The sequence below is a fragment of the Anomalospiza imberbis genome, chromosome 26, assembly GCF_031753505.1.
Source record: "Anomalospiza imberbis isolate Cuckoo-Finch-1a 21T00152 chromosome 26, ASM3175350v1, whole genome shotgun sequence".
NCBI classification, from domain to species: domain Eukaryota; kingdom Metazoa; phylum Chordata; class Aves; order Passeriformes; family Viduidae; genus Anomalospiza; species Anomalospiza imberbis.
Genome location: NC_089706.1, coordinates 5,277,860 through 5,289,251, shown reverse-complemented (window position 1 = coordinate 5,289,251; position 11,392 = coordinate 5,277,860). Strand labels below are relative to the sequence as shown.

At 55.5% G+C, this 11,392-nt stretch overlaps 1 protein-coding gene across 3 annotated transcripts in view; it reads right to left on the bottom strand.

Moving 5' to 3' along the window:
* Positions 1 to 391: 391 nt before the first annotated feature.
* CACNA1S (calcium voltage-gated channel subunit alpha1 S) overlaps positions 392 to 11,392 on the bottom strand; it is a 58,516-nt gene continuing 47,515 nt past the window's right edge. For all 3 annotated transcript variants that reach the window (XM_068173604.1, XM_068173603.1, XM_068173605.1), the window contains 11 exons: positions 10,956 to 11,083; positions 10,427 to 10,523; positions 8,861 to 8,963; positions 6,853 to 6,954; positions 6,611 to 6,735; positions 5,481 to 5,609; positions 3,269 to 3,468; positions 2,766 to 2,830; positions 1,790 to 1,884; positions 1,099 to 1,215; positions 392 to 865 (listed from right to left, as the gene is read on the bottom strand). In XM_068173604.1, coding sequence (XP_068029705.1) covers positions 605 to 865; positions 1,099 to 1,215; positions 1,790 to 1,884; positions 2,766 to 2,830; positions 3,269 to 3,468; positions 5,481 to 5,609; positions 6,611 to 6,735; positions 6,853 to 6,954; positions 8,861 to 8,963; positions 10,427 to 10,523; positions 10,956 to 11,083 — 1,422 coding nt within the window. In that variant the 3' untranslated portion in view covers positions 392 to 604. The remainder of the gene's footprint in view (positions 866 to 1,098; positions 1,216 to 1,789; positions 1,885 to 2,765; positions 2,831 to 3,268; positions 3,469 to 5,480; positions 5,610 to 6,610; positions 6,736 to 6,852; positions 6,955 to 8,860; positions 8,964 to 10,426; positions 10,524 to 10,955; positions 11,084 to 11,392) is intronic.

Sequence of the window (11,392 nt, the reverse complement as noted above, 5' to 3'; positions counted from 1 at the left end):
GAAGGGGCAGAAATGGCATCACAGTATCCAGCTCTCCTCTTGGCCAGCCCCAGGGCTGCTGCCTCAGCCTGAACATGCTTTCACACCTCTGCCCCATCCCCAGTTTCACACACAGTTGGGACAGGGAGCCAAGAAGGCCCCAGGCCCCATTCTGCTGCCCAGCCCCCGCACATCTCTTCACAGGCCAGAGTTAGCTGCAGGCAGGAGGCTGCAGGCTCCAGCAGAGACATGAGGATGCAGGGTCCAGCTGCTGGGATTTCAGGAGATCCCCAGAGCCTGGCAACCTCAAAATGACTGGACTGGAGGCTGCCACGTGAATCACTTCCAGCTCTGGTTACACCCTGGCTGTGCAGGCAGGGTGGCAGAGGAAGGACGGCAGGGACACCCAGAGTCACACAGCAGGAACACTTTAATGACCTGTCCAGCTCTTGCAAGACCCCACTGGAACAGCATTGTCCTGGTCTGCACCAGCATCCCAGAGACCTGTCCCAAAAGTAATGCCACAGCTGGCCAGAGTACCTCAGGACCCCGGGCAGAAGCAGGAACAGTGTGGCTCTGCTCCTGCAGCCCCTGTGACAGAACCCTGGGCACTGCAGTGGGCAGCTCAAAGGCGAGTGGCAGTGATGCTCTTCCGTGAGGGAGCTGCACCGAGCCCTGGGGATCTGCCCGGTGGCACAGCTGAGCTGTCCAGAGGGGCAGAGCCAGTTTTTGTGCCCTGCAGTGTTTCTCTTCCCTTTAGCAGCTCCACGGCTGCTTTCTCCACTTCATCCATCTCCAGCTGGCTGCTGGCCGCCATCTCATCCCTGGTCACGGCTAGGAACGACGAGTCCTGGGCCAGAGCCCCGAGGCCTCCGGAGATCAGAGCCTGTGCAGAGGATGAGAGTGCAGCCTGGGTGCTCAGCCTGGGGAGCTGCCCTGGCTGCAGGCACCCACCCACCCTCTTCTCCTCCCTTCTGCCCTCTGTGCTGGCACACACCTGCTGCTTGTCCTGGTGGCTAAGCTGTGCCCCCCAGTCTCCAATCATGGCACAGGCATGGTATCCCTGGAACTTCCTGCCATCCCTGCTGTCCCCTCTGCCAAGCTGTGCCCTTGCCTTACCTCCTGAATGAGGAAGGTGATGGCTGGGGTGGAGGATGTTCCTGGCTCACCAGTTTCTCTCTGCTGGAACCTTGAGCTGGATGCTGTTCCTGTCACAGTGCCATCCTCCATGGGCAGCTGGGTGAGAGTAGCACAGAGGTGCAACATGTGCTGGGACAGTGCCCAGGGAAGATCTCTCCCATGTTAGTGTGGGGGCTGCAGGTTCTGTCCCCTGTCCAGTGCCTGGACAGGCAATGCCATCCTGCTGGAGCTCCTGGGTCCAGGGCACCCCCAAAATGGGACCAGCAGGGCCACGTGAACAGAGAGCTGGGAACCAGCCCTGGCCCCCCACCCTGGCACGTGCCAGGCAAAGGGCAGCAAAGGGAGCATGGGGGCAAATCTGATGCACCCCTTCTGCCTGCCCTGGCTCTGGAGGCAGATGGGCAGCCAGAGGAATGTGCTTCCAGCTGTTCCAGCTTCGAGGAGCTCCCCATGGCTGTTACAGCAGCAGGGTGGGAGCCCAGCTCCACCTCCAGGCTGATCCAAGAGAAAAGCTCCAGCAAGGCTGGATTCACACAATGAGCCTGGAGAGGGGCTCCTTCCCAGCACGGCTGTGCCAGGATGGCAGGGAGGATTCCCAGGATGGGAGGGAGGTTCACCTGTGTTCCCCACATTACACTGTGTCCCCTCTGACATGCACTGTCCCTTTTACCTGCTGGGGGAGGAGTGGCCCTGGTGATGAGAGACCCCCAGAGGAGGCCCCTCGCCTCCTGTTCAGCCTCTCCATGGGTATGGGGCGGTTGTGCTCTGTGGGAGAAAAAGGTAGGGACATCACAGAATTCACAGAATTCACAGAATCTCTGGGTTGGAAGAGACCTTCAAGATCATCGAGTCCAACCCAGCCCCAACACCTCAACTCAACCCTGGCACCCAGTGCCACATCCAGTCTGTTTTAAACACACCCAGGGATGGTGACTCCACCACCTTCCCAGGCAGCCATTCCAGAACTTTATCACCCTTTCTGTAAAAAACTTTTTCCTAATATCCAACCTTAGCATAGCTTGAGACTGTGTCCTGTGGTTCTGTCAGTTCCTGGAGACAAAGCCCAACCCCACCTGGCCACAGCCACCTTTCAGGAGCTGTAGAGAGTGATGAGGTCACCCCTGAGTCTCCTTTTCTCCAGGCTGAGCACCCCCAGGTCCCTCAGTCATTCCTCACAGGGCTCGTGTTCCAAACACCCCTCATCAGCCCTGTTGTGCTCCTCTGGACTCACTCAAGCAGCTCAACATCCATCAGATGGGTACAAGAGCAAGGACACCATCTCTGCCAAACAGAGATGGGACCGGGCTTGCTGGACTGGGGGAAACAGGATTTAGGAGTTCAGCAGCACCCAAGGTCCCTTTTTAAGGAAATTAACATGGTCTTGTGGCCCTGGTGCCCTGGGATGGCCAGTGCTCCCCTAACCTGAGGCACTGTCTCCATGTTTCATCACCTCAAAGGGTGGAAGGAGGGAGAAGGGTCTCCTGGAGCTTTCCAGAGAGATCCTGCTGTGCTCAGTGCTCTCAGCAAACCTCCAACTTACTGGGGCCAGCATCTCCTCCTTCCACCCACCACCATCAGCCCTTTCCCCTGCCCTGATCCCTGGGCTGGTCCCAGTCCCCCAGAAGAACCACAAAGCCCAGACTCACCCCATGCCGGGCGCCTGTGTGCTGCTGGTAGCGTCCTCCTCAGCACCTCATCCTCATACTGCACCCTGGCAAGGGCAGGCAGGTGGGTCAGCCTGGCTGGGGACCACACACAGAGCCCAGCTCCTCCTGGGGGTGCAGCCCTCCTCCCCTTCCCCAGCCTGGGGGGACAGACTTGTAGGATGGATGAACAGGGTGGAGACCCCAAGAAGCAGGACTAAGTACCTCCTCTTACACTGGTAATTTTTGTCCCTTCTACCTGTGCCCAGGCACGTGCTGGTGGCCCCAACCTGGGCCTTGGCCCTCAGAGATTGACAGGTGAGGGGGAGGGGAGATTCCTGCAATCCCTGGAGCCCTGCTGCCCACCTCCATGCTCATGGCACTGAGATGAAGGATGATGGGATGGGAGCCCTGGGTGCAGCCAGCTGCCAGGACAGCCCCAGGGCAGAGAGTGGCAGGTCCAGCAGTGCCCTCCTCGCCTGCACACCGAGGCTGAGCGCCCTTACCCCTGCAGCCAGCTGCTGCTGTTGGCATTGTTGATGTTGGTGTTGCCTTCCTGGGGGAAGTCATCAAGGAACACAGGAGAGTCGAGGTCCTCACTGCCCACCTCGGTGAACTGCAGGGGCCTCTGGCTGGCCACCTGGGGCTGCAGTGGGCTGCTGGGCTCCATGAAGCTGTCCACCTGGCCAAACAAGCCACCTGTTCTCTGCAACCAACAGGGAGGGCATCAGGGGAAGCCTGGAGCTCCAGGCTGCTCTGGGGCCATTCCCATATCAAAACAGTGATTGCTCTGCTCAGGCCTTGCAGACCACGTGGTCCTAAAAGCTCCACTGCCCAGGTGGGGAAACTGAGGCACTGAGGGTTAATGGCCATGCAGCAGTTTCTTAGGTGGGAAATGGGGGTGTGCATTCTATTCCCACCTGTCAGAGGTGGGGCAGGTATCTGCTGTTCATTGGGACTTTTCTTTATCTCTCTCACAGCCAATCCTCCCTCCAGGAGATCTCTGCTGGTCATGGCCAGTGAGTGTCCCTGCATGGCTGAGAAAATTCCATCATCCCATGGGGAGAGGCTCCGCCCAGGGGAGGAGCCAAGCATTCCTACCTGGATACAATCTGAGATCTTGGGACACCACAGCAGCCTTTGCCCACTGCATTCCCAGAGGAGCAGCTTTCTTCCCCACTGCATTCCCAGAGGAAGCCCAGGCCCATCTCCAGCAGCCCTGGAGCTTCAGAGGAAAACTCCACCCTTTTCCAGGATCCCTGCACCAGCAGAGCCACAGCTGGCACTGCAGGAGGGCTGAGCCACCATGGGATGGGACTGCTGCCACCTCCCTGACCCACAGGCTGCCAGGGCCTGCTCTGACTCTGGCACTGGTTTGTTTTGGTTTTTTTTTTTTTTTTTTTTTGTACTATTGCATTTGAATTTTTTTATTTTCCTAGTAAATAACTGTTATTCCTATTCCCATATCTTTGCATGAGCGCCCCTAATTTCAAAATTATAATAATTTGGAGGGAAGGGGATTGCATTTTCCATTTCAGGGGAGGCTCCTGCCTTCCTTAGCAGACACCTGGCTTTTCCAATCAAGACAAGCAGCACTGGGATAAGCCATCCCATGACAAATCCTGTCATCTCTGTGGGACAGCCTGAGGTGGTGGCACCTCTGGACACAGAAGGAACTCTGCAACCCCTCAGGTTGCCCAGGCTGTCTCTGAGGCTCCCAGGGAGTGGGAAGTGAATCAGTTCCTGTGACACCAGAGCTGTCCCGCCTGAGCCTGGCAGAAGGTGTGATTGGGAACCTCCAAAACAGCAGGTAAATATCCAGTACAGCCCTGCCAGCCACATGGGCTGGGTCCTTTCACAGAGGGGAAACTGAGGCAGGGAGCAGCTTGCCCAAGATGACACAACCAGGATGTCCTGATGTTCACAGAAAGGACAGAAGTGCTGCTCATCCTTGTGGCCCATACCCTGCAGACTGTCCCCCAGTGCCAGCAGCCAAGCTGACCTGTCGGAGTCCAGGACATCCCTCTGGCTGCCCTGGCTGTCTCGAGATCCTGGCAGGGGTCTCAGAGACCCTGGCATGAAGTCAAAAGCACCTGTGGCTTTGATTTTAGCCTGTGGAAAAAACTGTCAATTTTGTGTGAGGAATTACAAGCCACAAGGGTTTGAGTAGTGTGGTATTTGAATTAACACAGGATGGAAAAGTAGAATTTTGGGATTTTTGGAATAGGGTTCAAGGGGGTACAAGATGGAGGAATTTGGGCGTGTCCTGACCTTCTTCTCCTTCTTCCTGTCCTCCATGTCTTGGTGTGATGGTGGCACTTTTCTATTGGTTCAAGGTAGAGATTCACAGTCTAACATGGGTGATGGGAATTGGTAATAAACTGTAAACACAGACACGTAGTTTTGAGTATATAAGGTGGGAGCTGCTCGAGGCTCAGGGGCAGATGGCCATGGCTTCCATGCTGGGCAGAGCTCGGCAGGTCAGAGAAAGAATGTTACAGATAAGAAAAAATAAACAATCTTGAAAGCGCTATCAGAAGCATTTTTGGCTCCTTCTTTGGCTGCATTGGGCTAGGGAAGCAAAGACTCTTTACGATCTCTTGGCGTCACCCTGACCTTCAGAACCCCGAGAGAAATCGACACTGACCCACCACCAGCACTCTGAAATCAGGGCTGGTGGGACACCAGACTCTGTTGTGCCCTGAGGGCTGAACTCACCCTGTATATCCCCTCCTCCAGGGCAGCCTCCACCATGGCTCTTTCCAGCTCCTCCTCTGCAGTCAAGTCCCCAGAAATGGCCCGATGGATTTCGGGAGCAGCTTCTTCTTCAATGCTCCTCAGCCCAGCCTGGAGGGGACAGGAAGGCAGGGCTGGGGTGACCACACCACCCTCACCTTGGTCTTTGGAGAGGAAAGCATGGTGAGGCACGCTGCCCCTGCCAGGTGTCCTGCCAAGGACAGGCCACGGGTCACAGCCTGCAGCTGGCTGTGCTTGGTGACACTGCTCCTGAGCTGCTGTCCCACAGTTTCTGGGCTCATGCTGTCCCACAAAAGGGAGTACCCTGATGGAGGGTCGGGCTGGTGACATCCAAGGGCAGGCTGGGCCTCCATCCCTGATCTGGGATCTGGCTCTTTTCCTTGCTTTGCACCTTTGGGGCCTGGTCTTTTATCTCTACAGGTGATTTCCTTCCTACAAAGTCAGGAGAGGCTAGGGACATCCCAGCCTTCTGGCCAGGCACAGAAATCCTCTACCAGCACCCTGTGGGCCTGCTGTGCAGGCTTCTCTGACTGCAGCGGTCCCACTCAAAGTCAGCCACGTTGACCCCACCTCCACCTGCTGCTCTGTAAGGCTGAGAGAACACCTTCACATGGAGCTGTCCAGACACTGCTAAGGGCAGAGGAGGGACAAGACCCTGGGATTGGAGCAGAGCAGGTGGGTAAGGGCTTGGATGAGCAGCATTTGGCACAGACAGTGGTCTGGGGTGGGACTTCCCAGGTGTTAAAACTACTTGGTGAGGCACCAGATCCTGCCAAGTGTAGAGATCCTCTCCCAAGTGCAGATCCTCTACCCAGTGTAGAGAGCTACACTGGAGTGAGTGGAGCAGAGAGTCAAAACCCTCCTCTGCTTTCTGAGTCACCTGCAGCCTGCACACCAAGGTCCCACTCAGTGCTGGGACTCATGGCCAGTTCAGTGCTGGTTTACCTGGGGCACCTCACCTCCAGAGGCCTGAGGCACAGGCTGCCTGCATCTGTCTGAGTCCCCTGGACCCCCCAGGCTGGGGGAAGCCTCTTCCCTTCCCTGCCTGCCTCCAGGAAGAATCTCCCCTCCAGCACCACCCACACACCAACCTGGATCTCCACAGGGTTTTTCTTGGGCCGGTACCCATAATACTCCTCCTGGCGCTTCATGAACTTCCTGAAATGCTCTTGGATCAGGAAAGTAGCGTAGAACTTGCCCACTGTCACCTCATCATCTGGAGGGAGGAAACCAACATGATGGTTCTGTCTGTCACAAGATCCCTGTGGCTGGAGAAGTGGGACCCTGGCCAGGAGCAGCTCTGTGCCTCTGGAAGGGACACCCGGTGACATACCTCCGATAGGTGGGATGACCTGGTCCAAAAGCTTCATACTTGTTCGCTTCCAGATTTTTTTGATAATAGCTCTGAGCTCCTCATTGGCCTGTTCAAAATTACCTGTGGGGAAAGCAGGCAGGACAGAGCAGTTCATTCCCAGGGATGTGAGCAGCAGTGAAGACAAAGCTTGTGAACACCTGGCCAGTCTCCTGGAGGGTGTGACAGCTCTTCTCTGTCTCCCCACCCAAAAAAGATGAGCTTAGTAAGAGCAAGGCTTTGATTTTAGCCAGAACACTTTACAGATTTTGACCTCCCCTTTGGTGCTCCCGCATTCCTGAAATCCCAGTTTACCTCCAAGACCTCCTGTGCTCCTCCCAGGCTGCCATGTTCCCACCCCAGCCGGAGGGAAGCACCATGGCACCCTGCTGGAAGACACTGATCCCAGGAGCCCACCACTGCCTGGCCTTGGCTCCTGCCACAGCTGCCCAGCCCAGAGCTGCTCACAGCACAGGCACAGAACGAAGTGTTGCAGTAAGGTAGAAAAATCATAAAGGCTTCATAAAATCAGGCCTGCTCTCCTGAGATCACTGTCTGGCCTTGTCAGGCTAGCCCTATGCAAGTTCCCATGTGAAAGCAATCCTGGCGTGAGCAGTTCATTAACATAACAGTCAAAAAACAACTGGGTAAAAAGCAACTTTCACCTGTATAAACTGGTTTTACACCGTCAGATAATTTTAATTTTTCTGTCTCTCACAACTAACTTTCCCTGCACACACACCCTGGGGCTTTGAGTGACCAGTCAATACAGAATAACAACTTGTTACTAACCAATAAAAGTAACTGGCAAGAAAGCTCCTGACCAATTGGAGTCCCACACGAGGTGTGTAAAACTGTATAAAAACCAGTTCTGTGAATAAAGAATGGGCTTTTTCCTCCGTGAGGAAAATGGAGTCCCGTGTGATTTATTCCCATAACAAGCTGGAGGGGGGACACCTTCCCACAGCAAAGCTCAGCAAACTATGCTGCTGGCAAGGGAGGGGTAAAGGAAAGCAACTCCTCCCCAGCACAGCTAAATTCAGGGGCCTGCAAGTCCCCTGCAATGAGGGCCCTGGGCAGAGCCAGCCCATCGGTGCCACACCTTTGAAGTAGGAGGTGAGCACAGGTACGTCCTGATCTTCAGGAGATGAACCACCCCAGCTCTGTGCAGGTCAGCAGCACCTCCCCTAAGCCAAATTCAAAGGATGGGAGCTGGACCAGCCCCACTCCTAAGCTGTTCAGGGTGGCACTGGTGGCACTGGTTCACCCCTCAGGGCTGCCACACGTGGGCCATCAGCTGATCACATCCTCCAGGGCCATGCAGGCACCCAGGGGCTCTGGCCCTGGCGTGGGCAATAACAACAGGGTTCGTCCACAGGGTCTGATCCCACAGACAAGTGCCTGAGTCCCCTGGCCAGTGGGGAATGGTGTGTAACCACACCCAGTTATAGAAAGAGGGCTTTTCTAAGTGAAGGAACTGCACCATACCTGCTCCTATACAATAGAGGACAGTTGTAATATTATGGTATTGAGAATTGTAAAAACAAGCTGTGGACAGAGGCAGTAACCACAATTTGTCCTCCCATCTGTTTTAAACCAGAGGTTTTTTCCTGAATCTCAACATCTTTGCTCCCAATACTCAGCTGCTGGAAGAATGAAGCACTCTTTTTAGCTCTTTTATCTAAACATCATTAGATTTCCATTAAAAGGTGTCATGTGGCTGGTTTTCATGCACAGTGGAAAATTTTCATCATGCTCTATCGCTCTGTCCTTCTTTCCAAACCTAATGTGCACTTTCTCCTGTCTGAGGCAACACAAGAATGTTGACACTGAATGTCTTCTATTTGAATTTCATGTCAGATTGCTGCCTGGTCGTTATTCAAGTGGTCCTAGACAACAGCAAAACTCAATCTATGTGAAGGTCAACCAAGGGAAATCCAAGAGGAAGGTTCCCTGTCAGGCTGTAGAGGCAGCCAGGATCACTGCTTACCTTCTGTCTTGATCTTGAGGGCTGTCCTCACCAGGGCAAAGAGGGTGGCATTGAAGGTGACGGTGCCGTCGCTGTTCAGGGGCATGTTCATGCACACCAGGCGCTGCACAGCAAACCAACTCCTGTGACCCAGGGGACAGAGCAGCCCGGCAGCCCCCAGGCTCAGAGCCTGGCCTGGCCAGGGGTCTGCTCAGGGCATGGAGCCCTCCCAGCCCACCCGCCCTGCCCAGCAGTGGCACTGGTGGCACTGGTTCACCCCTCGAGGCTGCCACAGGTGGGCCATCAGCTGATCACATCCTCCAGGCTCGGGCTGAGCAGGGCCATGCAGGCACCCAGGGGCTCTGGCCCAAAGAGATAACAGCAATAACAGCAGGGCTGAGGGGTTGTCCACAGGGTCTGATCCCACAGACAAGTGCCTGAGTTCCCAGGCCTATCAGCCCTGGTACCACAGCTGCCAGAGGCAGTGACATCCCTGGTCCCAACCAGCTGAACCACAGCAAGTGATGGCTAGAGCTGGGGGAAATAACCTACAGGGGCATGGGTGCCATGGGAGAAAATCATGGAATCACGGAATTGTTTAGGTCAGAAGAGAATCATCAGGTCTAGGTTTAGGTGAGATCATCAGGTCTAACCATTCCCCCAGCACTGCTAAGGCCACCAGAAAACCATGTACACAAGCACCCCATCCACATGGCTTTTAAATCCCTCCAGGGTGGAAACCCACCACTGCCTTGGACAGCCTGTCCCAGGGCCCAACCAATCTTTTATTGAAAGTTTTCCCCAATATCCATCCTAAACCCCTCATGGTGCAATTTGAGACTGTTTCCACTTGTTTCTTGAGAGAAGAGACCCACTCCCACCTGGCTTCAGCCTCCTGTCAGGGACTTGTAAGAGAGCAAGGAGGTCCCCCTGAGCCTCCTCTTCTCCAGGCTGAACCCCCCCAGTTGCTTTCAAAGAGAGGGGAGTAATTTTGCATTGCACTCCCCACTCCAAAACATGTCCCAGGCTGCTGTGAGGAGTCTGGGGATCAAATCTCCTGATGTGTATGCCCAAACCCCAGGAGGGATTATACCAGTGCCCGAGCTCCTGCCATGCATGTTACACAAGAGCCTCACACAGGCTCACAGAGATTCGTTCAGAATGAGCTAAGCCAGGAAAAGTGCCTAAGAAAGTTGGGGTTTCCTTCTCCCTAAGCACCATCAGCTCTTGGGAACAAGTCCTACAGCCCAGCTGGCATGGCCACATGCTCAGCCCTGCACTGCCCTCCTGTACCAGCTGCACTGTGGCCTGGAAGTCCCCTGCAATGAGGGCTCTGGGCAGAGCCAGCCCATCCTTTTGAAGAAGGAGGTGAGCACAGGTAAGTCCTGATCTTGAGGAGCTGAACCACCTCAGCTCTGTCAGTAGCACCTCTCCTTGCCCCCCGAATACACCCCCCATTAAAAAGGAGAGGTCAGAGCAGGGTATAAGCTGGCTGGACTGTCACTCTCAGCCTGCCAGGAGGACACAGTGACAGCTTGGGGAAGGTGTCCCTGTGCTCACACACCTTGTCACCACCTTGGCTCTTACCTTACATGCTACACGGTGTGGGCAGAACTTCCCAAAGCCCAGGGGAGGGTTGATACGCCTCAGCAGAGTCACCACATCCAGGTGTTTGATTCTCCCCCTGCACAGGAAACTCCAGCTCAGCAGTGAGGCTGCAGACCTGCCTGACAGTGCCTTGGGGAGCTGCTCTGGGGGTTGATCCCTGGGATCTGCCCCATGCTCCTGTGCTGGGCAAATCCTTACTCTTCCCTCTGCTCCTCCTGGGGAAAGCAGCTGCTCCCCGTGGCCCTGGGGAGCAGGTGAAGGTGTGCAGTGGCATGGGAAGGGTCGGCAGCCTCACTACAGCTGGATGAAGAGGGAACTGAAAGTCTTATGTTCCCAAATCTCCTGATGGCTTTTATCAGACCTGCATCAACTCTGGCAAGTCCACATCGACCTCTGAGATGCTGGAACCTGGCTCGTAGGCAGTGGCACAGCTCACCCTGCTGTGCCTGTGTCCCCCTCCATGGAACACCCTCTCCATGCTGCCCACCCACCCTCACTCCACACTCACTTGGCCTCGGGGTCGTACTCAGCCCAGATCCGCTTGAACTCGTCCAGGTGATGGGGCCCCAGGATGGACCAGTCCCGCGTCAGGTAGTCAAAGTTGTCCATGATGACAGCCACGAAGAGGTTAATGATCTGAGGGCAGAGAAAGGGATGGGAAGGACCCAGGCAGGGGAGAGAGACCAGCACTATGAAAACAGGGGCAGATGTGTTCTGGGATCTCCTGGAGTCAGAGGATGCTGGTGATGTCTTCCCATGCAGAGAGGAGCCTCCTGCTCAAGCGGGTCACACGAAAGGACAAGCACATCAGCATCTTGTCCCTCTCCACCCTTGCCAAGGCCGACACAAACACTCTGGAAGGCAGCGCACAGAGGCTGTGGGAAGAAAGTAAAAGGAGATCCTGGGTCCCCCGGGAGTGCAGTGTCAGTTTACAGCATGGCTGGG